The sequence below is a fragment of the Physcomitrium patens genome, chromosome 24, assembly GCF_059467195.1.
Source record: "Physcomitrium patens ecotype Gransden chromosome 24, ASM5946719v1, whole genome shotgun sequence".
NCBI classification, from domain to species: Eukaryota; Viridiplantae; Streptophyta; class Bryopsida; order Funariales; family Funariaceae; genus Physcomitrium; species Physcomitrium patens.
In genome coordinates this window covers 8,548,421-8,569,910 of record NC_143433.1, presented here as the reverse complement: position 1 = coordinate 8,569,910, position 21,490 = coordinate 8,548,421, and the positions used below count along the sequence as shown (strand labels likewise).

Sequence of the window (21,490 nt, the reverse complement as noted above, 5' to 3'; positions counted from 1 at the left end):
AAGATTTTCCTTGTTTCTTCGTGAATTTGATGGTCCTAGTGCACTGTGTGCCGTAGACAAGTCGAGATTGTGTCGATGGTGCGTTTTCAATGCGCAAGGGATTTGCTGCTGTGGCTGAGTCCACGCCCTTCCAACAAACAATTCATGGGTCGCTCTGCTCGCAACTCTGACTGGTGGTGGCTTACGGTTTCGTGGTTGTGAATTGCCGTGGACCCGATCTGCGGTGCGGGAGTGTATATGGGTTTTTTTTGGATCGGTGTCGATGAGGATGAGGTTTTACCGAATCGATGAAGATCGGGTATCTGAGCAGTCAACCTCCAGCGATGGTGAGAGTAATCTCAACAGGGTTGTCAGTCTCTGCAGACTTGAGGCCTTTCAGTTGAGTGGGTCATGGCAGGCGAGGATTACCCTCACGCGTTTGGCTCGTCTCTTGCCGAGCGACGACTTCGCGACGTCAACGTTGACAGCAAACCAGAACTGGATTCAGAAGGGCAACAAACTGAATTTGTGGGGAGAGCTGTGTAAGGAACGAAGTAGTTTTCACGAGTTGGTTAAAACGTCTGTATCTGACAATCGAAGTATATGGCTAAACTTCACATGCACTTCGGTCTGTGAAACTAACGAAAAATGTTCGATGATTAGGCACCTGTAATTAGCACCAAACTCATGCTTTCAGTGAGTGACTGCTCGTGCAGATGACGAACCACCGCCGAGGCTCAAACCGGTGGCTTGGTGTGCACCATTTGCATGGCCTGGATATAGAATATTAGCTGGTGAAGAAGATTGTGCGAATATCTCTCTAGCGGGGCTGGGTTCTATAATACCCCTCACACATGCGCTGGTTCCTTATCGGGGAAATGTGCACACTGATCCGAATCCATCATCACTTTTGGCTAGTGAGATAGAATTCCTTTCAACCTACGGTAGGCAGATTGAACCATGACCTACGCCGATGCAATCGAGGTCGACGAAAGACACAACGAGAATGACAACTGCTACAATCCTTTCACAGTGCAGGTGCACGACGTCAAGGTGTTGAACCCCATCGAACCCACGGAGAAGGCCACTCTCTACCTGTCCAACATCGATCTCCTGTTGGTGCAGCCCATTGACACCTTCTTCGTGTACGCGCCCAACGAGGAGCGAGACACAGAATCCTTGTTTGCGGTTTTAGAGGAGGCCTTTCTGAAGCTCCTGGTACCGTATCACTTCATGGCGGGGAGGATTGAGGAGAGTGAGGAGGGGCGGTTGCAATTGAAGTGCAACCGGGCAGGAGCGGGATTCGTCACCGCAAGCTCGCCACAGACACTGGCGGACATCGGGGATTTAAGGGTCATGAATCCTGACTTTCGGAAACTGATGCCGGCGCCGAAGGGTGTGCAAGGTGTCATGAATGACGAATTCCTCCTCAGGGTCCAGGTGACGAGGTTCCGGTGCGGAGGCTTCACCGTTGGATTCCGAATGAACCACGCGATGTGTGACGGCGTGTCGACGACACTACTCTTTCGCTCATTCTGCGCGTTAGCACGCGGGGAAGCGCTCACCACATTCCCTGACCCCGACAGAACGATTCTCGCCCCTCGAGAACCCCCAACGCCAGAATTCCCCCACTCCGAGTGCTTCAAACTCAGTGAGCTTCCGAGTGTGATTGCACACAAGACGCCAGCACTTGGCCCCGAGTACACTACCAAGCACATCCCCTTGTCCCAGATCGAGATCGAAACCTTGAAGGCCATCACAATGGCCGATGGGAATATCACAAAATGCTCCTCCTTCGAGGCCGTCATCGCTCACTTCTGGCGATCCCGCACTCGCTGTCTCGACTTCGCTCCCGAGGAGATATCCAACATTCTAATTGCTGTGGATTTTAGAACCAGAATTCAGCCCCCCATCCCGCCAACTTTCTGCGGCAACTCCATTATCTCGGCTCACGTCAGTGCCCCAGCCGGTGAGATTCTGCAGGAGCCCCTTTCATTCTGCGTTGATAAAATCCAACAAGCTGTTGCGAGAATTAACGAACGCTACGTGCGGTCCGCGATTGACTGGCTCCAGATCCACAAAGGCTTGCCGGCTGTTAGGACCACGAAAGATTGTCTGGTTTCGGCGTGGTGGAAAATCCCATTCTACGAACATGACTATGGATGGGGAAAGCCCGTTCACTCCGGGCCGCCTTTCCCTGGCACATCAGAATATGTTCTAATTGTGACTGATCCTGCTGAAGATGGTGGGCTTTTGCTCTTGGTGACCTTGCTGCCGCACGAGATGGTGAAATTCAACAAGTACTTCAAAGACATAAGCTCAGGATCAAATTCAGGTACATAATTGGCGCATTTTGCCTACCTCATCAATGGGTTCGATGAAGACGTGAAGGAAAGAAGCAACAGTAAGAAAGTTTTATCAGGCTTGTTTGAGAATCTCAACCACAGATTGAGTGAAAGATATGTAATACAGCTCATGAGAACTACATCCAGACAGTCCAAATACTCCAAGTCGAGGAATGGTATCTGCAGATGATGGAGGTCACCATTTGAAAGCCAGTTTATTCAAATTTGAAACTCGATTTGAGCAACAGACAATTGTATAGCATGGAATTCAAATACACATAATTAATTCAAGCATTGACGTTACCCCATTCGTGCTTCGATCCGCCTCTCTTTGTTGATCAGCTCTGATTTGTTGTCCCCATTGCCGTCTACAAAGTCATTGTCAATCCGGTACTTGCTTTGGATCGGCATCTCCCGCAGTAGTGCTGGGCCATACAAACTACGCTGGAGTTTTGGGAATTGACCATGTATATTCTTTATTCGCTCACAATTATAGCGATAGAAAGGGTGCAGAGAATCCACCTCACGCACAGTCTAAGCCTGGAAATTCACATTACAGGCAACAAGGCCGTCAAAAGATATTTCGCCCCAAATCCTGATATCGGGTCGAAGTAAGTTCATGCATAAGAACTGTGAATCTGATGACAGGAATTGAACCCCGCTCTGAGAAAGCTCCACATAATCGGAGATGCTGCGAGAATTCCTGGAGGAAGTCCAGAGACTTTTTAGATCGCAGAATTGGGTTACTTGCTAAAAACACAGTTTGCAACTGCCAAACGCCATTAGCCTCTCCAGCTGCAAACAACGCAACCTTCTGTCTGAGATTCCAGCCATCTTTGGTGGGCTTGCAAAGCAGTCTCAAAGCTGTCAAAAACTAGCAGCCTCCGAATTGGCTTTCATGTTCGAAGCTGTATTGTCCTGTGCACATCAGATGGCGAACTGCTACAGATGATGATACGTTGTTCTCTTTGGTGTGGTAATGGATATTGCAACTGATGTTAATGAGTGCTCTAATTAATTAGAATCATTAGTTGCGATCAGATTCACTCCAGCAGGAGGTTGCCATAACCAAACCATGCGTTTCTCAACACACGAATAGTGTGCCTCAGTCAAGACGGACCAAATCAATAGGGAATTATGATGATCCAGAAGCGCCATCCTGCACTCCTCATCCTCAGCTGGGCCACTTCCACAACAGTAGGAGCCAAGCACACCTTACAGCAGCCTAGTGCACCACCTCCACTCTCACCCTTAACGCCATCCTCGACCAATGTTTCTACAACTGAAGAAAATCTTAAAGTATTACAAGTCCCACAGCCAGGAACCGTCATCAAGGCGCTTGCCATGATGAACCTGTGACTATATTTCTGATTCAGGCACCTCCTGTACCCAGATCACTGAGCTAGCTTGACGTTTAATGCACGGAAGGAGTGGCAGTCCAATTCAAGACAACAGTTATGTGGTTCCCTCTCTAGCAACATCAACTCCCAGGTCGACACGACAAAACTCGCATGCAAAAGTTTGTGCAGGTGTTGACGGAGATCAAATAGACGTTGATGCAAAATGTGATGCAGATTTTACCTCAGGATTGGAGCCACGTGATGTAGGGACTTTTGAAGCAGAAAAAAGCAAGCCTGGACATCTGCAATTACAGTGTGCGAATCCTGGAATGCCAGCTGCATTCCCGCTTCCAGCTTAAATCCAGACACCTAGTTAGAACTAATTTCAAACCCTGCCAATATGCCAGATATGGGACCATCCGAATGCTCCAAAATTATTGCAACCAGATGATAAAATCTTAAATCACTTGGGAGCCTCCATATCCTGCTTTTCCTTGTACCTCCGTTCTCTTTCTGATCTGGGCCTATCCATGCGAGATCAAGAAAATTGTTGTAATTTGTTGAGAATATGCCCGATGATTCCGAAAATCTTTTCTTCAGAACCGTTAATTAATCGCTGCAGAAGCTGCCAAATAAAGGAGGGGTAGACATGGCAACCTAGGAGGTATGAGGTGGACAGTACAAACCACGACATGAGACTAACTCTAATGCCACCCATTCTCCATTGTTTTTTCGAAATATTAAGAAATATAGAAACAGGTTGCAAGCTTCACACAAACATATACATATATATATATATATATATATGTCCCCATGCGTAGGTCACACTGTGAGGCACCCTGCTTAAGCACGGCACTCCCCACGCCTTATAGACGGCAACCAACATAGCTGAATCATCTGGTTTAGTCGAGAGACCTAATTCCTGTCCGTGAGGGTTTTATTAATACTAAAACAAGGCCAGTCAACAGATTTCAGAAAATGGTGTCAAAGGTTCTTTTGCACAAAGACCAGTTAGAAAATGAGGGCCACGAGAGTTAAATGCAAGACTCAACCAACAACTAGAAATTATAACAACAAGCATTATGCAGAGCTTTCCTGTCCCTCATGCGGGGAGCAGAAATGGAACCAGGGCACCAATCACAAATGGCATCTACAAGATCGACTGGTTAGAGATGCCGATACATGGGTCGTGAAAATCCATTTAGTGGAAGAAGAGTGAGAACTCCGCATGAAGTGTTTTGCATACCGCAAAGACCATGGAGACTTGCTACAGACAATGCTGTTGCCAATAAAATTTAATTAATTTTTTTAAAAAAAAACACAGCATTGTCTGTAGCGGGATGCTCTACTTGTGTGCGACCCACATTCTGCTGCGAAATTAGTTCATAACGCTCTTGCTGCTCATCCAAGTCTGCCTGTTTCGAACACAATTTAAACTTTTAAACTCCAATAAAAAAAAAAAAAATAGCCTTCGCCAATGAACCAAGAACAGAAACCCGGTATTGCCCTTCATTATCACCCAAAACCTTCTAAATCACTCTGGGACATAAAATATGTGAAGAGATGGACTATAAAACCGTTGCAACGCAACAGGGACGGAGGTAAATATGACAAAACTATATATATATATATATATATATATATATATTCACAACCACATCAGAAAGACTAACTACAACTGCAACGAACTTTTACAAAAACTCATTGTCAACAAAATCAAACAAACCAAGAGCGTAATAACCGAGGACTGTTTCCATCACACAGCACAAATCGTGGCCTGTCTTCAAACTTGCAGAATTTCCTGAAGAATATCTCGTTAGGCTCACAAAAGTGAGATCTTTTTTTCTTTAAGTAAGGCTTAATTCGAAGGCTTCGATGACCCACAATCCCAACTTCGAAGCTTTACAAGCAATTTTACTACAGCGTCGCCGGACGTAAATCCAGTTTGCTTTTCACACTTTAAGGCTGGTTTTAGGCTTCGTTTAATTCTTTTAAAACTTTAAAGAAGTCCCCTGTGTTCCAAATTAATTCCCATAAGCTTCATTAATTAATTTGATTATTTAGTTATGTCACCTTTTGAATGATAATGGGAATAGTGCTGATTATAGTGTCAAATGAGAGACACAAATTTTTAAGAAGATGCGAACTTTCTATTGTGGTTACACCATGTTTGTTACAAAATATTATACTTTTTTCTTGAGTTTTTGGGTTTTCATTATAAAAATAAAGTTAAAATAATAGGAATGATAATAAATATTATTACAATTCTATTTTTCACTGCACAAAAATTATTAAGAAGTCTTTGTTTTAAATTGGTATTCATAACTTTGTGGTTTATTAAGATGTTACTGTCATATACAATAGCTTTAATACATATTCACTAGTCATTAAATGAATCAGTACTTTGAATTACGATTCAAAATTTATGAACTGTACAATTAACTCTATCAATGTAAATAAAAATATATATAAGATAGAAATAAACTTTATGTACAACTATTACTTCAAAATAAATAAATAAATAAAGTAAAGATATATAAAACATGCATACAAATTTTGGTTGTGGTAAATACATTGTAAGAAAACACTGTAAGATCAAAAAAAAATATTGAATAAAAATTCACATATTAAAAATTACCAAGATAAACTACAACAAAAACTATTATATTATAAGATAACAAACTAATCTTTAATTTTGCATGAAGGTGTGGATAAAAATATTGTTTCAGAATATAATTTGGTCAATATTAAATTGAAGAATTTAAAATAAATAACATGTTTATTTGAACAACTTATTGAACAGATTACATTTTGATTTAAGTTGTGCCATGTTTATTTGCAAGTATGTTTTTCTCAACTATGTTTATGTTTAAGAAAATATTTATTGTTGATGAAATTTGCAAAAAATTTAAGCATGCATTTTTTAATCTCTTTGTTGATGCAAAGGTCAATATCTTTATCACATTAAAATCAAGAAGACTCCTTCTATTAATCTTTTCATATTTCTAAAAATAGATTAATTATTCTAGTCTTTTTGATTAGTTTTTGGATAAAGAATTGTTATCATTATTTGTTATGATACAAATCAAACTACTTGATATTTTACATTTCAATGATTTGTTTTGATAATTCTACTTGTATAAAATAAATTCAATTACATGATTTATGATATCAATTTTGAATGTATAAATCAGAAAATTCAAAATAAAAGATAATAAAAATCATAATTCAAATTGTTACACATAACTAAATATTTACATATGTTAATAAATGATATTAGACTGTCAATTGTATTTATTTATTAAGTATGTATTGAAAATTTTAACTTCTAAATGCTTTAAATTTCACGAAATCACTCCATAAGCATTCTCAAGACAAACTCCTTCATTAAATGTGACATCACTTCGTTTCCTACCAAACCATTCTTTTGATCTAATTTGTGCTCCTTTAGTATTCAAATCTTGTTTCCATCCAATTTCTTGATTTTCAGTCATAGGTTTTTGAAATTCCTTAGTGGGACCCATTTCTTTGCGAGAATGTTTTATTAAATTATTTTGCATCTACAAGTCAATAAATAAATTATAGTTAATTTGTGCATAACTATAATTACACAACTAGATGCTTTATATTAAAAAAATTATGTGTTACGAGGATTTCAACAGCTGAATTATAATATAGTGAAACAGACTAAATGAAGAAACTGAAAATAAAGATTATTATGTCATAGAATCCATTTCAGATTAGTATGAGTTGCAAATATCTTAAAATTTTAGTTTAAGAAAAATAAAAACAAAAAAACAAAAAAAAAAAATTACATTTGCAAAAGAATTTTCAAGTGGTAATGGAGCCAGTGCTTTTCCTGCAATTTTCATGTCATCAAGGGAGCTCATATCCTTGTAAAATATGTTTGTATGTGCTCATATTTATTATATCAAATTATTATGTGCTGAAGTTCAATATTTGACGTTTCAATAAGAGCCTCACATCTAATACCATGCACAATTGTGCCTTTTTGAATCAATCACCTTGACTTATTCAAAAAAGTGATAAAAATGCAAAGAGTCTATTTTAAAATTCTTATCGAAGTTCTCTGTAGCGTATCAACAACTCATAAAAATGTAATATTGCAACTGAACACAATTACGAAATAAAATAATTTGCTCCCCTTTTTTATATTTACACAAGTATTAATATTTTATAATGAAAGAAATGCAACATAATGTACCGTTTCCAACAAAAGATGAGTTAGGCTTTGCGCAGTTATTCTTTGCCATGTCTACAAACAAAAAAAAAATCACATTTACAAATTCAGGTCATATGTTTGTATATACACAATTACCCAAATCAAATTTTCACGATCACTAATTTAATTATTTGTTTAACTTGTTATCAATACATCAAGCACAAAAAAAATCTGTATGTTTCACTCTTCATAATACGCATATATATGTATATATAATGAACCATTGTATAACAAAATGAAATTAGATAGACTCTGTTCGCATTTTATCTGTAGCATATAACACTTTTACTTAGATTCCTGGCATTAACATAATTCTTCTCTTTGAGTGATAAGAAGAGTAATGTTACGTATTGCAACATATTTTGTTAAACCTTTGAAAAATGACAACTACAATCAATTGCTATATATATATATATATATATATATATATATACTAAAAATTGATACAAAGACATAATAAAACTTACACTAATTTGTCTGTATGGGAAAAAATTGCTATTGAAAAGCAGCAGTGATAGCAATGGCTTACTGATCATGTGTTTTATTCCACATGTGAACTCGTTGATGTCAATTCTCCCTGGTCTGTGAGGGTTTCCAAAGTCTACAAACCTGCATCAATCACACCATGTTTTTTTTTTACCAAGAAAAGATTAAAATAAAATAAAAAAGCCGAAGAGGAAGATGAAGAAAAAAGCAAAATTACCGAAGAACAAACTGGAGCTCATACTCTTCCAACTCCCTCCCGATGGCAAGGGCGAAGATCTTCGGCAAATTGGCTCGCCTGCAGCAATCAGGGTTCCCATTTAGGGTTGCGATCTGGTTGAACGCCCTCCAGAAATTCTCCTCTGGAAACTCATGCACTTCTTTCGAGATTGGCTTCCGAGCATTGTGTTTCAGGTACTGATCGTCGCCCATCGACGTCATGCCGAAGAAAGTGCCTGGCATGTCCCGATCCTGCTTCGACATATACTCCTCCAACCCTCCTTCGTCGTCGCCCACGCCTTCCATGTTGCGCCACCCAGAGCCCTCTCGTCCTCGCGACTCTCAAATTCCGCAACCCTGCTCCAAATTCCTCGGGTCTGGCTTGTGCCCAACGCTCGGGAATAGCAGTCACCAAACCACACAGAACGCGTTCCAAGGCCAACACACACACACCGATCGTATCGTATTTTTGCTTCGAAATCACGGAATTAGGGCTTCAAGGTTAGTGGTGAGGACCCATATGGGATTCAAATGCTTCACGCGGAGTTCATGAAATCAAAGCCACAGGGTCTCGTCTATGGTATCATGGGGTGTCGATGATTTGACTTTGTTCCTTAGACTGCAGATCCCTCCCCTTCAACTCCTCCTCACAGAATCAGTGTGGGCCCATTCTTAGCCTAGTCCTATCATGGCTGTTAGAAAAACTTCTGAAAAAGAGACGAGGAAGATGAAGAAGCTCTTCACATGAGAAAGGCTGCAGCAACATCTGGGTCTCGGATCTCCAAGCCAAGCGTCGAAGAATGCAAGCTCCGTTACGTGCTGAAATCCACCCACACCATCCCATGACTTCTCCTCAAACCACCTTCTGACCTAATTTTTATGTTTATAATTACATTCATCCTCCGGCCACAGTTGTCCTCATTCGTTCGTCCACATTCTCCCATTCTCGTAGTCATTCATAAATTTTTAGGCTGATAGAAATGTTTCTGTAGTACGTTGTTCTGCGGCACAAAGGCAATGCATTCCAAGATTTTGTCTTTGCTGACGGATATGAACTGTATATATATATATATATGTAGTGTATTTCAACACACATCACACAGCTTGAGTACTTGCACAACCGTTATTATATACAACAATTGTGAATTCAGCATGCATTCAAGTTCAGAGAGGCTCAAAACTGAAGACAGTCTATTCAGCATCAGACAACATGGGTCGAAGTGAGACAGTGCAAGGAGGATATATATACACAACAAGACCAAGGACTAAAGAGCTCGGCATTCAGAAAGGTGGGCTCTCAGGTACACTGAACAATTGTTCTGGTATGCATTAAAGGGTCAAAAGACATTCAGGGAATATATACAATTATTGAATGCACACAAGACTGGTCCTGGTTTCCTGGCTGCCTGCTCATCTTCGCAACGAATACAATGTGCCGACGATTGGGCACACTTGGAATGGACTTGTTTGAGGGGGAACTCACTTGCCTCATTTGATTACTAGACCTGGGTTTAGGGGAAGAATCCTCATTCTCACCACTTCGACCTAGAAGTTCTCATCGAAAACCATGTCCTGCAGTATGGTTGGTTCAAACACACATCAGTATGGTGAGTGGATGCAGCGTCGCTTATGACTTCAGCACACGGATTCATACTGCACTAAGCCTATACCAACCCCCCCACTCCTCAATGGTTCGGTACACTGGGCAGAGTCAAAACACATCCCTGGACTCATCTCGTCTTTCAAGTTTCCAGAGCTAATATATATATATGTATATATATATATATAAACAACAACTGTCGCTACAGTACTGGACAGAGGAGGTGCACAAGACTATTAGGTGGTGGCTAAAATGATCATGTTAGGCAACCCCCTTGCCGTCAGAAGCATTCTGCACCCGAAGAATCAAACCACACATGATAAATTGCTCAAGCGAATACCTTGTCGCAAAGAGGGCAGTGATTGCTGCGCTCCATCCACTCGTAAATACAAGAAAGGTGGAAGTAGTGGCCACACTCAGTGGTTATCCTGGGATTCTCCACAGTGTACCCTGCAAATGAAACAAGCAATAAAATGACTTAAGGAAAAAATAAATAAGTAAATAAAATAAAATAACAAACCAAGCCCATTCTCACACATCGGCAGCTGCTGCAACATGAGCAACTGAAGAAACACTCTTACGAAAGCCAAGCATAACCGTAAAAGAGGGTGAGAGCAGTACCATCAAGACAAGTGGGGCAGACATCCTCATCGTCTAGCATAGAAAGGGCAGACTCAACCCTAGGAAAGGCTTTTGAAGAGAGAGAAGTCCTCTCTAGTTTCAATCCTTGAGTCTGCTCTTCAAGGTCCAACCCCCCGCTGTTGCCAAACCGTCTTTGCAAAGCTGTGCCACCCAGGCCTCCATCCGAGTTGCTGTGTCTCAAGGGTTGCCCTTCCCCTCCACTCATCTGGCTCATGCCACTTTTGTCTCGCCTGTAATTGAGACCATCACGGCCAATGGAGCGTAGGTACCGGGGATCGGAATCGTAAGGCAGAGGCGTTGGAGGTGCCTGAAAGACCTCGGGTATGGAAGTGTCTAAGCTGCTGCTGCCACCTACGGAACCTGCGCCGCTGGCTGAGGACACTTGACTGGGGAATATGTTCTCCTGGTGGTCTAACTCATCAAAATTTGTACTGTAATGCTGCTGCAGAGGGGGTCATCAACGCCGCCAACAAGCTTTAGAAATTCGAGGAATGATTGTAACAGAGATTTCAATGCTTCCAGCGACTCCAAGCTTAGATTAATGCTCATACTACGAGTGATACTTTCTGCTTCTCCGAAGCTAAACATTATAAAAAGATAAGTGGACCTCTACGTTAACAAACAGATGTATCAATACATGATAACCACCAGCTCGTAACCTAGAGACTGTTCATGCCTGTCTACGAACTGAAATATGATAATTCGAACATTTCAAAACACACGATATCCCACCAGAGAAGGTGGTGGTTACATTCCAGGACTTCAAAGAACAGATCCAGCGAAGAAGGCTAGAATACAGAATCATGATACCCTAAGGGGAAAACTATGGGACTGTAGCGAGACCTAAAATTCTCTGCTACTTCTTCGCTTTAACTGTTGGCTGATGTGTCTGTATTCCAAAATTCCAAAGGACGGAATTTCGGCTAGATACAGAGAAACCAATTTTAACTTGTTAGAAGCTGCAGTTCTACAAAGACTAGCAGACAATTGCACGGTATTGTCCCGCTTGTCCAAACAATGCCTGACGCAAACGATTGCAGCAAGCATGCTTATGTAAAAAGATATGGAAATACCTTCAGCTGTACTGCTGGAAGCTCCCTGCTGAAAGACCAAGGGAAAGTGGACACCCGAAAGACCACGACACGATCAGGCTTCCACAAACAAAAAAAAAAAGGATGAGGTGAGGCGGAGTACCGTGCTGAAAAACCAGCGCATGCAGCAACGGACGCAAGGGCATTCTCGTATGATGGTAGCGCTCTGGTAGGGCAGATAGTCCTCCAAGTGATCTGGACTAAGGCAGCAACACAGCGACCCCATAACTCTTTCTCGCCCTCACTCTCTCTCTTCCTCTCTCTCTCGCTATCCAACAAACACCTTCAAAGCCTCCCCGCAACCGAAACAAGCTCGTTACTTGAAATCAGTCTCACCATGCACTGCGCCCACTCCGCACCTCCGACTCCCCTAAACCATGCTTCTCTGGAGAATCCCTAAAACTACACCCCGAACAAGGCAAACCTTTACCCTCGGCTGCCTCACCCCGGACTAGGTACCCCAGTTGAGAGAATACGCATACTCCAGGACGAGGCAGATTGGTGTTCGCCACTTGCACAGATGCCTGCAGCAACCACCCATGCACATCTCAACCTTCAAACTATGAAGAAAGCTCTCTCTCTCTCTCTCTCTCGCTATCTCTCGCTAGCTAAATGCTTGCAATTCTAAGGCTAAAGCAACGCCGTAGCCTCTCGCGATCCTGGCAATCCTCACATCACACCCCCCAAGGACCTCAAATCCCTCCAAAATCTGTGCGTAACACTTTGGGCCCAAGGTTCCTTCCTCCGATTACTTAGCGTAATAAATGCGAGAATGCGAGAGCAGGGGGGATAAAATACCGCATCATCCGAGGCTGGGGCTTATCGATCAAATGCACCACATGAGGAGGAGGCTCTGGGTGTGCAACCAGCAAGACTGCTTTACGCTTGTAAGCATATGCGTCATTTGCTTCGCTTCGCCCTTAGGCAGATCATAACGACGGATCTAGACTAATGTATCTGCTATCGATGGCGAGATGAATTGTGGGTGATGAAGATTCATTTACCCTCTCTATTTGTGAGCGATGGAAGTTCTCGGTAAGACACTTACCGGCTATTTTCTGACTTGAAAAAAGTAAAACCCTGCTAGTGAAAAGCTGTGGAGACTCATTTAAAAAGGTACCCAAGAATCCAAATCTTCTCCTAAATTTAGTTTGTTCTAAATCTGAGCTTGAGGTTGTGGAATTGCCAAGTTTGAAGTGGGCTAATGGGTCAAGGCGTAGGGGCGAAGGGGATGCCAAACGAGCATTCAGAAACAGTATATGATGATTTTTGTGACGGATATCCCATTCCATTATTTCTGTGTAATATCTTCTGTAAGTCGTGTGTGTTGAGTTGATTTGCTACCAGGACGACGAGCTCTTTACTGTAATCTACAATGCTCCCCAACCTCCGACGACTTCAACATTGCATTTGGAAGTTGTTATCGCTCATTAAAATATCGATCTCAATCATGGTTCTTAATTCAAGGGAGAATTCAAAAGGATAACATTCCTGTATCATCCCTTTTTGGCCCATACATGATTATTAAAAATATATCAAAAAGAGATGCTTCCGAGATGAGAGGTACCGGTTCAAGTGCATAACATGTAAGGACTGTAACGACTGAAAACAGTTAATATGAGGAGTATTGGAAGCTGATGGGGGATGAATTTGCAGCGCAGAAATTTGTGAGTTTCGAGAATTGAGTAAGGTTATCCATTTCGCAGTGCCGAAGACCCCAATACCAAGTTCGAGTGAAATCAAGAGGACAAACGCTTCGGGTTGATTTGATACAAATTCGATTACAGCTAAGTGGTTAACAAAATGAGAAGCCATGGTCGGGTCTTCAGGGGGGGAATTATATCTGCGTTAACTAATCTAAGGGCAAACAAGTAAACCTCTCCTCCAAAGATACATATCGTACCCATCTCCGACGACGGGCAGATAAGCGTAGATACGTCCTGCCTCAGTTTGGTGGGGGGCTGCTGACAGTTGCGTAATATGGAACTGCTACACGATAGTTTTTTTCTCAGGCCAGACACACCCTTCTTAGAGAAAGAGGAAAAACAAAGAGTTGGGGATACGTGCACTGCCAATTGCTTACAGCCTCTAAAAAAATCGTCTTATCCTAATCCTAGTGGGTGGTCGTGGAATCTTCCCAGTGCCAATTAGGCCAGAAATCCCAGTTTCTCCCCGTTCTTCTTCGCAAGTCTGATCAGTCCTTGCTTTTGCTTAGAATCTGCACCTATGGTCTTGCAAAACTCTCCAATAACCTGCAGTAGACAGCAAAGACCTTCAATTAATTTGCACAACTTCTTCCCGAACTCATTCGGCATGTATCACGAGATCGTGAACCCCGAGGACGACTAAGAAGAACTAGGTCATGAAAGAACACACACAAAATATAAACACGAGCTCTAGAATGCAAAACCCAGAGATATCCCTCTCACTAACACAGCAGCAAAATCAAGTAAGGCATCAAATTCTCAATCCGTAAGGCATTTAAGACACGGTGCAAGAACTTGAGGAAGGTAAACATAAACATACCTGCGAATGCAATGCAATAGCCTTGCCGCGAAGTTGGTTAAACTCTTTCTTTCCTATGGCGTTTCTCGCTATTACTACGATCGGTGCAAACAACCCTTTGCCATCGTTTTTGTTCCCCATCGCCCTAGGCTGTGCCGGTCGCGGCAAGCTAGCAGATGATACTCTGTGCACCGGATAATACAGCTGCCTATTAGAGCCATCTCCACTCAAAGCAGAAGAAGACCAATTTACTCGAACAAGCTCTGCGGAAGGCATCGACGCTACGGCTAACCTAGCGATTGCCATCCTTCCCAGTCCAATAGTCCGCGTGCTCCACTCAAGCTCTTGAAACCACAACGGTGACCAAGTAATCCTGCAAACAGCTTGCGCAGTAGTGAAAGCCTGACCCGAGCAACCTGAGTGATTAGTTCTGAGCACCGATAGCTTAGGATTTCCACAGCAGGAGTTTTGAGATGTGGGGTGATTGTTCGAGAGACAGACTTGCCACCAGCTGACTCGTATTGTTCGCAAAAAATTCATTGCGTCATCTCCACCACACAAGTGCTTTAAGTGGTGAATGTACACGCCTGTCATGGGAGAGCCATCGGTAAATGGAGGGCTGGCGATGTACAGAACTTTCCTGAAAATCCAACTATAATTCTTCAAAGGCAATATCGACGGCGCACAGTCGAACTGCTCTAGTACCATCCTGGACACTTTCGATCCTGACCATAGAAACCAAGATCTTAAAAGGAATTCGGGATCCCCCGAGCGAATGTGTCGTGCAGGGAATGCAGCAAATTGCGGCCTCAACTTGGCTCGAGGTGTTCCAGTGAAATAGAAGCCAATCGTTGCTTGTGCGATTTCTTGCGTCCGGGTTCAGGCCTTGCCACTTGGAACCTGCCAGATTCAACGCTCGATGACGGATGTCTGGACGATAGAAATTTCAATAATATATTGCCCGTGAAAAAAAAAACGGGGGGAGGAATATGGAAGCCTTGAGAGTCCCTAATTCACTCGCTACAAAGGTGAGGCTGATACCTGAACCGGTAGACTATCGAAAGCAGAGATTCAGAAAAATCATCCACAAAAACAATCGCTGTCGAAAAGATGACCTGATCACCCATCTCTGGTAGAGAATGGAAAGAGCATCCGTAAAATACGTTTTTAAACACTCCAGGAGCGTATTAAACTAAACCGTCAATTCCGAGAGGCTCACATATACGTATCCTTGCCTCTACCCAATCCTGATACAATTTGCATGAATAGGAGTCACCTCCAAGTTTAGGGTAGGGGTGCCAATTCCCGTAGATGTACAAATTACCACCGAATATTTACAAAGGAGTCATTTTGTAAACAAAATCCATACCTCATGCAGAGCTTCTGAATTTCAGTAATTGAACGAGATTTAGCACGTCCACCTTACCATCTAGTTCAGCTCTTACAACTAAACAGGCGTGTACGACATAAACTGTTCTACATAACCATCTACTTCTGCAACATTCGATCAAAGTCTGACGAATGCCCAACGGCCTTCGTTTCAAAGAAGTCCTGGCTTCCAAAGATAACACTGTACACTGCTGTGCTGATCCTCAAATTAGTTCTCGGGTCATTAAATTTCGTGGATATCCTGGATTCTCTCAAAATGAAAAATCGTTCTGATTCAGGACCCTGGCGTGAGACCATTGAGGAACTTATGCCCTCTAAGAGACGGAGGAAGGAAATCAGCAGGTGGCTCAGCTGGCTGGCGACCATACCCAAGCTCCTTCATAAGATGCGTGGGAGCATTTCTCAAATGCATAGGAACAGGTTCATTTTGCTTGGTTCCTTTCACCAGCCGCTGCGCTGCCTCAATGGCATGGTATACCATAACAGATTTTGGCGCGAGTGCAAGATAAGCCACGCACTGTGCCAAATTCACGTTGCATTCCGGCATGCCTGTGAAATGACAAGCTTGGTAACAAGCAACGGCTTGAACAAGTGCCTGGGGGTCCGCCAGGCCGACGTCCTCACTGGCAAAACGGATCAATCGGCGGGCTATGTACAAGGGGCCCTCTCCTCCTTCAAGCATCCGTGCAAGCCAATAAATTGCTGCATCCGGATCTCCACCTCTCATTGACTTGTGAAGTGCACTAATGATATTGTAGTGTTCTTCACCCGTTTTATCGTACAGAACATGTGACCGTTGAAGGGCCTCTTGCACCTGGCAAATTGTAAGAAATTTACTATTGGAGATTATTCCGCAGATGGAGAAAATATGGTTTGAGTGATTTGCGAGTAAAGAGTGCTTATTAATTCAATCCCAATAAAACAGTGAATTTAAAGATGTGGGTATAAATAAACAGGATTGAAGACTAGATGAAAGAAGGGCTAGCGTCACTTACTTGTTGAAGAGTCACCACTATATTTCTCCTTTCTATTTTAATCTCAGCACCTATTCCAACACTTCCACCGACCTCCCCAGTGGTGTCGTACATGGTGCCTCCTGTCCTCTCTATTTTCTCGGAGCTGAAGGAATTACTACCATTCCTCTCCAGGCCCGCAGGATCCCGTTCTGCCTCTACACTCGGTGAACGTTCTTTCACTTCTTTGACCCCTTTCACCACCTCTTTGCCCCCTACAAACCTCTTAAATGGCTTCGTGTAATCGTCGAGAGAATTAGGGGAATTTTCCTTCTTCAAAGTTTCCTTAAGTATTTCAATCCGTTTTGTTCCAAAACTGGTTCCAGATATGTCCAGCTTCAGGTTTGTGGCAGGAACCAACATCAAAGTTGATGTTGACTCTTGTTTTGAAAGCTCTGCATGTCCGTCTTTTTCAACGTCAGTTTTCAGATTAGTATCAACACGCACGCTAATAACAGCCTTATCATCTGCACTAGATTTTCGAGGAGTGCTCTCCCAAACTCGATAAGCAGCTAATCCGGCTATTTCTAAAGAGTTCAAGGCAACGCGAGCATCGCCATCGGCGGCTCCCGTCAGAAACTGTAGAGCATCCTCCTCAACCCTGACAACGTCCTCGGGAGCACATCCAACTAAAGACAACAAAAGGCCCTTTTCTTTGTCATAAATTGCTCTGTCCAGCAGACTTCGTATATGCTCAGGCTGCAACTTATTGAGAGTTAGTACTCGGCATCGAGACAACAGCGCAGCATTGATCTCGAAGGAAGGGTTTTCTGTGGTTGCTCCTATAAACACTATATGACCAGCCTCCACGTAAGGAAGAAATGCATCCTGCTGAGATTTGTTGAACCTGGGTACAGATTACACTCAGCAAAATTAGAACTACTTGGTAAAACATACCATCGTAGTTGAAACTAATTAAGAGAAGATGTAAATCCGAAGGGGGAGAGGGGGAGCAGAAAATAAATGCACAGAAAATCTGAACTAACCTATGTATCTCGTCAAGAAACAAGAGAGTGCGTTCCCCAAATTTCCGAACCCTCTTGGCCTCTTCCAAAATCTCTCGCACCTCCTTCAACCCACAGGATACTGCTGAGAGGGCAATGAATCTGTACGATACAGCGCGTGCGATGGCTCGCACAAGCGAAGTTTTCCCAGTACCAGGAGGTCCCCAGAAAATGATGGACGAGAGAGTATTGTTATCAATCAAACTGCGCAGTATACAACCTGGTCTTAGTAAGTGGTCCTGGCCCACTACGAGATCCACTGAAGCAGGCCGCATTCGCTCTGCGAGGGGTGCCAAGCTTTTCCTACTACCAACGGAAGTCTTTGTACCAAAAATTGGTGCAGGAGTGGACTGAACCCGAGGAAAAACTGAAACAGGGGCGTCATCTTGCTGCTCAACAGGCTCATTCGGTTTTTGCCTCTTGCTTAAAGAGGGTTCCAGGACTGGTGGGTGAGAATGGACTGAACACTTCAGAGTGGTAGAAGCCACAGTTTCATTTCCGTCTGCAGGCCGAGGTTTACTTGTAGCAGGAGGAGTAAAGCCAGAATGTTCTCTGCCACTCTGGGACACAAAAGTAACACGGAAGAGCCACAATTACCCACAAGCACTGATTTAAAAAACCAAGCATGGAAGGGCTCCAGATCCAAACGACGGATGCACCATAAATTACCTGATTCCCAAGTGCTTGAATGCCATTTCGGAACATGCTTAAACGAAAATCTTCCTCTTGAGTTTTCCCAGTTGAGGGAGATGCCATAAACCCCTTCTTCTCAAAGTCAGCCGCACTCTCAATGACAGGGGATGGAGATACACTTGACGAAGGTCTAGTTCTCCAATGTACATTGCTTTCTTCCTCTGACTGGAACATAAAATTAGAGCTACCTGCCCCTAACTGATGAACCACCCTCCTACCGGAACTAGATGCAAAATACTGGTCGACACGCCCCTGCATCTACATAATTCCAACATACAAGCTCTTATAAGACGCAAAATACAATAGTGGTCTCAAGTTCCTTTACTGCTTGGGACAAGTCTGAATTAGATGCCCGTGCAGACGTTAATTATTCTCAGTTAATCATGTTCAATCAGTTCAAAATAAAAGCCACTTAACTAGTTGGCATATCCAGGTGGGGTTACAGCTTGTAACGATCCACTCTCTGCTATGCTGCTGTGTACATTCTTCACTTTGTCCACCATTTCTAAGAAGGAAGGTAAGGCATGGTTTCAAAGTAGCGCTCAATGAATGAATCTGAAAGGTGTAACTGAAGCCACACCTGTGGGAGTTGATGTTTCGGAATGGAAGAATTTCTAGAATCCATCTGACCAAGGATCCACTCTGTTGCAGTCAGAGTAGATTTTCCTCCCGTCGCTGCTAATGCCTGCACGGCAATACCCAAACAAAGAGAGATGAGCTTGATTATGGATCCAAACATGCGTCGCCACTATGAAGAAATCCAAACGCCATTCACCTGTGCTACCAACTGAAAAAATGGATATAAACTGGGCCGATCAGCCAGCTTACGCCATACTTTAGCTGCCAGGTCCTGCGGAAATCCCATATCCACGAGCTGCTCCATTGCAATTTAACCCTCTACCGAAAGCGCATGATTTCCCCTGTTGGGGAAGCATGTATCCCTCTTCTCCCAGACTCATACACTCCCAACGGAAACACATGACCTCCTCCGAAAAAAAGTTACTCCCATTCTTCCACCTTAAAACCCCCACAGCGCAACATTCAGCGTCCTCTCACGTACAGGAAACAAAACCTCCAAATCCAAACGCTTCCTCCCTTAACCCTAAAACCCAAGTATCGTCTTCCTTCCACCGTCAAATCCCAGCAATTCCACCCACGTACGACCAGGATCACACCCACAACAACACCTATCGATATAATTCTTCGAAAAACAACAAATGCTCCACCCCAAGTAGGAAAAAACAATCACCAGGCAATCCCCACAATTACTGTCTACGCTGTGTAACTCCACCACCAATCTCTCCCAACTACAATTGCCGACAGATTGATTCCCCTGCAGCATGAAACGGTAACCAGTGTTGCAGCACAAGTGGCGCAACCCCTAACAGACGAACTTACGACGTGCGCGGCGAGATGCTCATGAGCAACAACAACGAACAACAACAACTGCGGGAAAAGTAGTAGTGCAAGTGTGAGTGAGCTCCAGGATTCCGTTATAAATGGGCAAAAGCCCCTCTTCCCTGAAAAGACGCATCCGAGGGAATAAAGACCAGGGCCGGATTTCTTTCCACACCCCGTCTTTTTCTCCCCCCCGCCATTTCCTTTCCGCGACCCAGTTATTTCTTTCCGCGTTCTCGTTATTTCTTTCCACTTCGTTCCCGGCGCCGCGCGGTTCTAATGACTGTTCCCATTCTTGTTCGTATCTGCTCCCATGGGATTGGGGACGTTCGCAACTATGTTCCCACGTTTCCCTGATTAGATCTTTTTCTAATTTTGAATTGGAATAATTTCCCACTTATAAATTGTATTGTGTTCCATTCCGTAGGGTAACGATGATGTCCAACCAAGGCTAACGTTAATTATGTTAAATAAAATCTTGAAACATGTTAACTAATTCAAATTCGAATTGGTTTTTTTAGTTATTATTGTTATTATTTTATTGCTTACTTTGATGACTAGTAGCTTTGTATATACCATCCCAACTTCTTGCATTGTTTTATAATATCTAATCCTTAATTCTATTCTAAAATTCCTTCGGGAATGAACAAATTTAGAAAAATATGAACACTGTGTTTTGAAACTCGTAGCTCCTAATATTAATTGGCGAATTTGTTTAAGTGATGCATTATCACATGTTGAAGTGTTACTCAAGAAGTTTAATTGTGTCAAAAATATTCATATCTCAAACGTTTTGAATTAATAGAAAAATTAGTAATATGTCAAAGTTCATTTGTGTGTGTATATATATATATATATATATATAAATTAAAGTAATTTATCTCATTTTTTTTCAATATCAATAATTTAAATCAATGAGATAAATCAAAGGAGACAAATTAGCCCTTTGATTGGCAGCCCTAATAAGCAGGTACACAATGCAGCAAACTAGTTGCTATTAGAGAGGGGGTCTTGTAATAAAGTACACAGCAATGAAGCTTTTTTCCATTCTCTCTCTTGGTGATTTTGTTTACAATGTGTATATTAATTATAATGTTTTCCTTACTCCGACTCTTTATGGCTTTGTAACTTGCACTTTGTTGATTTTTAGGCAAGTGTTGATTTGTGGGCAACAACCATCTCTATACAAAACTTTATATAAAACACATGATTAAATGACTTAGCACAATCTTTGCTTTCTTATGGTTAAACTTTAGGAGTAGTTCCTTGAACAAAATTAATTATTTTTTTTGCATAATTTCCATGACAATGGCATGGGTTCATCTATATGACAATCTATATAATTAGAAAGCTTAGGTATAAGCTTCATTGCTGTGTACTTTATTACATAGAGCAAAGAAGCCTTCTCATTGGCAAAAATCAAAGAAAGTTTTATCCTACAAAAAAACCTTGCACAACTTGCACAAAGACTTCCAATGTACTATTTTAAAATGATTTTGTTATGCCCAATGACATGGGTTTTTGCTTATATATATATATATATATA

At 42.4% G+C, this 21,490-nt stretch overlaps 5 protein-coding genes and 1 long non-coding RNA gene across 14 annotated transcripts; 1 reads left to right on the top strand and 5 right to left on the bottom strand.

Annotated features, from left to right (window-relative positions):
- Nucleotides 1–738: 738 nt before the first annotated feature.
- On the top strand, nucleotides 739–2,632 carry LOC112276495 (acyltransferase GLAUCE). Its single transcript, XM_024507877.3, has one exon. It carries the CDS (start codon nucleotides 940–942, stop codon nucleotides 2,320–2,322), a length of 1,383 nt encoding a protein of 460 aa, XP_024363645.1. The 5' UTR covers nucleotides 739–939; the 3' UTR covers nucleotides 2,323–2,632.
- LOC149986380 (uncharacterized) lies at nucleotides 2,365–6,117 on the bottom strand. Its single transcript, XR_016500665.1, has 3 exons — nucleotides 3,906–6,117; nucleotides 2,629–2,864; nucleotides 2,365–2,504 (listed from the first exon to the last, which is right to left on the bottom strand). It is a non-coding gene; the product is annotated as an uncharacterized LOC149986380 (long non-coding RNA).
- A 754-nt stretch (nucleotides 6,118–6,871) lies between these two features.
- LOC112276987 (uncharacterized) lies at nucleotides 6,872–9,721 on the bottom strand. 2 transcript variants are annotated; one of them, XM_024508869.3, is made up of 5 exons: nucleotides 8,611–9,714; nucleotides 8,437–8,516; nucleotides 7,890–7,940; nucleotides 7,480–7,523; nucleotides 6,872–7,224 (listed from the first exon to the last, which is right to left on the bottom strand). In XM_024508869.3, exons 1-5 carry the CDS (start codon nucleotides 8,913–8,915, stop codon nucleotides 7,009–7,011), a joined length of 696 nt encoding a protein of 231 aa, XP_024364637.1. In that variant the 5' UTR covers nucleotides 8,916–9,714; the 3' UTR covers nucleotides 6,872–7,008. The 2 variants fall into 2 exon arrangements, with proteins under 2 accessions (XP_024364637.1, XP_024364638.1); XM_024508870.3 differs by lacking the exon at nucleotides 7,480–7,523 and having other exon boundaries at nucleotides 7,029–7,224; nucleotides 8,611–9,721.
- Nucleotides 9,722–9,911: 190 nt separating this feature from the next.
- LOC112276986 (E3 ubiquitin-protein ligase At3g02290) lies at nucleotides 9,912–12,930 on the bottom strand. Of its 4 annotated transcripts, none has more exons than XM_090247196.1 (5): nucleotides 12,741–12,930; nucleotides 12,046–12,466; nucleotides 10,831–11,290; nucleotides 10,550–10,659; nucleotides 9,912–10,181 (listed from the first exon to the last, which is right to left on the bottom strand). In XM_090247196.1, exons 2-5 carry the CDS (start codon nucleotides 12,166–12,168, stop codon nucleotides 10,155–10,157), a joined length of 720 nt encoding a protein of 239 aa, XP_090103322.1. In that variant the 5' UTR covers nucleotides 12,169–12,466; nucleotides 12,741–12,930; the 3' UTR covers nucleotides 9,912–10,154. The 4 variants fall into 4 exon arrangements, with proteins under 4 accessions (XP_090103322.1, XP_090103321.1, XP_024364636.1 ...); XM_090247195.1 differs by having other exon boundaries at nucleotides 10,831–11,293; nucleotides 12,741–12,923; XM_024508868.2 differs by having other exon boundaries at nucleotides 12,046–12,930.
- A 773-nt stretch (nucleotides 12,931–13,703) lies between these two features.
- LOC112276988 (uncharacterized) lies at nucleotides 13,704–15,566 on the bottom strand. Its single transcript, XM_024508871.3, has 3 exons — nucleotides 15,489–15,566; nucleotides 14,469–15,347; nucleotides 13,704–14,194 (listed from the first exon to the last, which is right to left on the bottom strand). The coding sequence occupies exons 2-3, from the start codon at nucleotides 15,153–15,155 to the stop codon at nucleotides 14,090–14,092; spliced, it is 792 nt and encodes a 263-aa protein (XP_024364639.1). The 5' UTR covers nucleotides 15,156–15,347; nucleotides 15,489–15,566; the 3' UTR covers nucleotides 13,704–14,089.
- Nucleotides 15,567–15,730: 164 nt separating this feature from the next.
- On the bottom strand, nucleotides 15,731–20,022 carry LOC112276985 (uncharacterized). Of its 5 annotated transcripts, none has more exons than XM_090247194.1 (7): nucleotides 19,945–20,022; nucleotides 19,382–19,563; nucleotides 19,127–19,231; nucleotides 18,523–18,798; nucleotides 17,836–18,413; nucleotides 16,832–17,696; nucleotides 15,731–16,650 (listed from the first exon to the last, which is right to left on the bottom strand). In XM_090247194.1, the coding sequence occupies exons 2-7, from the start codon at nucleotides 19,427–19,429 to the stop codon at nucleotides 16,111–16,113; spliced, it is 2,412 nt and encodes an 803-aa protein (XP_090103320.1). In that variant the 5' UTR covers nucleotides 19,430–19,563; nucleotides 19,945–20,022; the 3' UTR covers nucleotides 15,731–16,110. The 5 variants fall into 5 exon arrangements, with proteins under 5 accessions (XP_090103320.1, XP_024364632.1, XP_024364631.1 ...); XM_024508864.3 differs by having other exon boundaries at nucleotides 18,523–18,804; nucleotides 19,945–20,021; XM_024508863.3 differs by having other exon boundaries at nucleotides 18,523–18,804; nucleotides 19,796–20,018.
- Nucleotides 20,023–21,490: the final 1,468 nt, after the last annotated feature.

What these genes read in the sequence shown, in the direction of transcription:
- LOC112276495 (XM_024507877.3), top strand. Translation starts at nt 940, where the DNA reads ATGACCTACGCCGATGCAATCGAGGTCGACGAAAGACACAACGAGAAT.
- LOC112276987 (XM_024508869.3), bottom strand. Translation starts at nt 8,915, where the DNA reads ATGGAAGGCGTGGGCGACGACGAAGGAGGGTTGGAGGAGTATATGTCG. An exon ending in GAGCTCCAGTTTGTTCTTCG is followed by an intron (nt 8,517 to 8,610) that starts GTAATTTTGCTT and finishes TGATTGATGCAG; the next exon opens with GTTTGTAGACTTTGGAAACC. An exon ending in TGGAATAAAACACATGATCA is followed by an intron (nt 7,941 to 8,436) that starts GTAAGCCATTGC and finishes TTTTGTTTGTAG; the next exon opens with ACATGGCAAAGAATAACTGC.
- LOC112276986 (XM_024508867.3), bottom strand. Translation starts at nt 12,168, where the DNA reads ATGGGGTCGCTGTGTTGCTGCCTTAGTCCAGATCACTTGGAGGACTAT. An exon ending in CTGCCCCACTTGTCTTGATG is followed by an intron (nt 10,660 to 10,830) that starts GTACTGCTCTCA and finishes TTTCATTTGCAG; the next exon opens with GGTACACTGTGGAGAATCCC. An exon ending in ACTGCCCTCTTTGCGACAAG is followed by an intron (nt 10,182 to 10,549) that starts GTATTCGCTTGA and finishes ACCATACTGCAG; the next exon opens with GACATGGTTTTCGATGAGAA.
- LOC112276988 (XM_024508871.3), bottom strand. Translation starts at nt 15,155, where the DNA reads ATGGTACTAGAGCAGTTCGACTGTGCGCCGTCGATATTGCCTTTGAAG. An exon ending in CTATTGCATTGCATTCGCAG is followed by an intron (nt 14,195 to 14,468) that starts GTATGTTTATGT and finishes TGTCTACTGCAG; the next exon opens with GTTATTGGAGAGTTTTGCAA.
- LOC112276985 (XM_024508864.3), bottom strand. Translation starts at nt 19,429, where the DNA reads ATGGAGCAGCTCGTGGATATGGGATTTCCGCAGGACCTGGCAGCTAAA. An exon ending in CGAAACATCAACTCCCACAG is followed by an intron (nt 18,805 to 19,126) that starts GTGTGGCTTCAG and finishes GGAATTATGTAG; the next exon opens with ATGCAGGGGCGTGTCGACCA. An exon ending in TTTCTTGACGAGATACATAG is followed by an intron (nt 17,697 to 17,835) that starts GTTAGTTCAGAT and finishes ATCTGTACCCAG; the next exon opens with GTTCAACAAATCTCAGCAGG.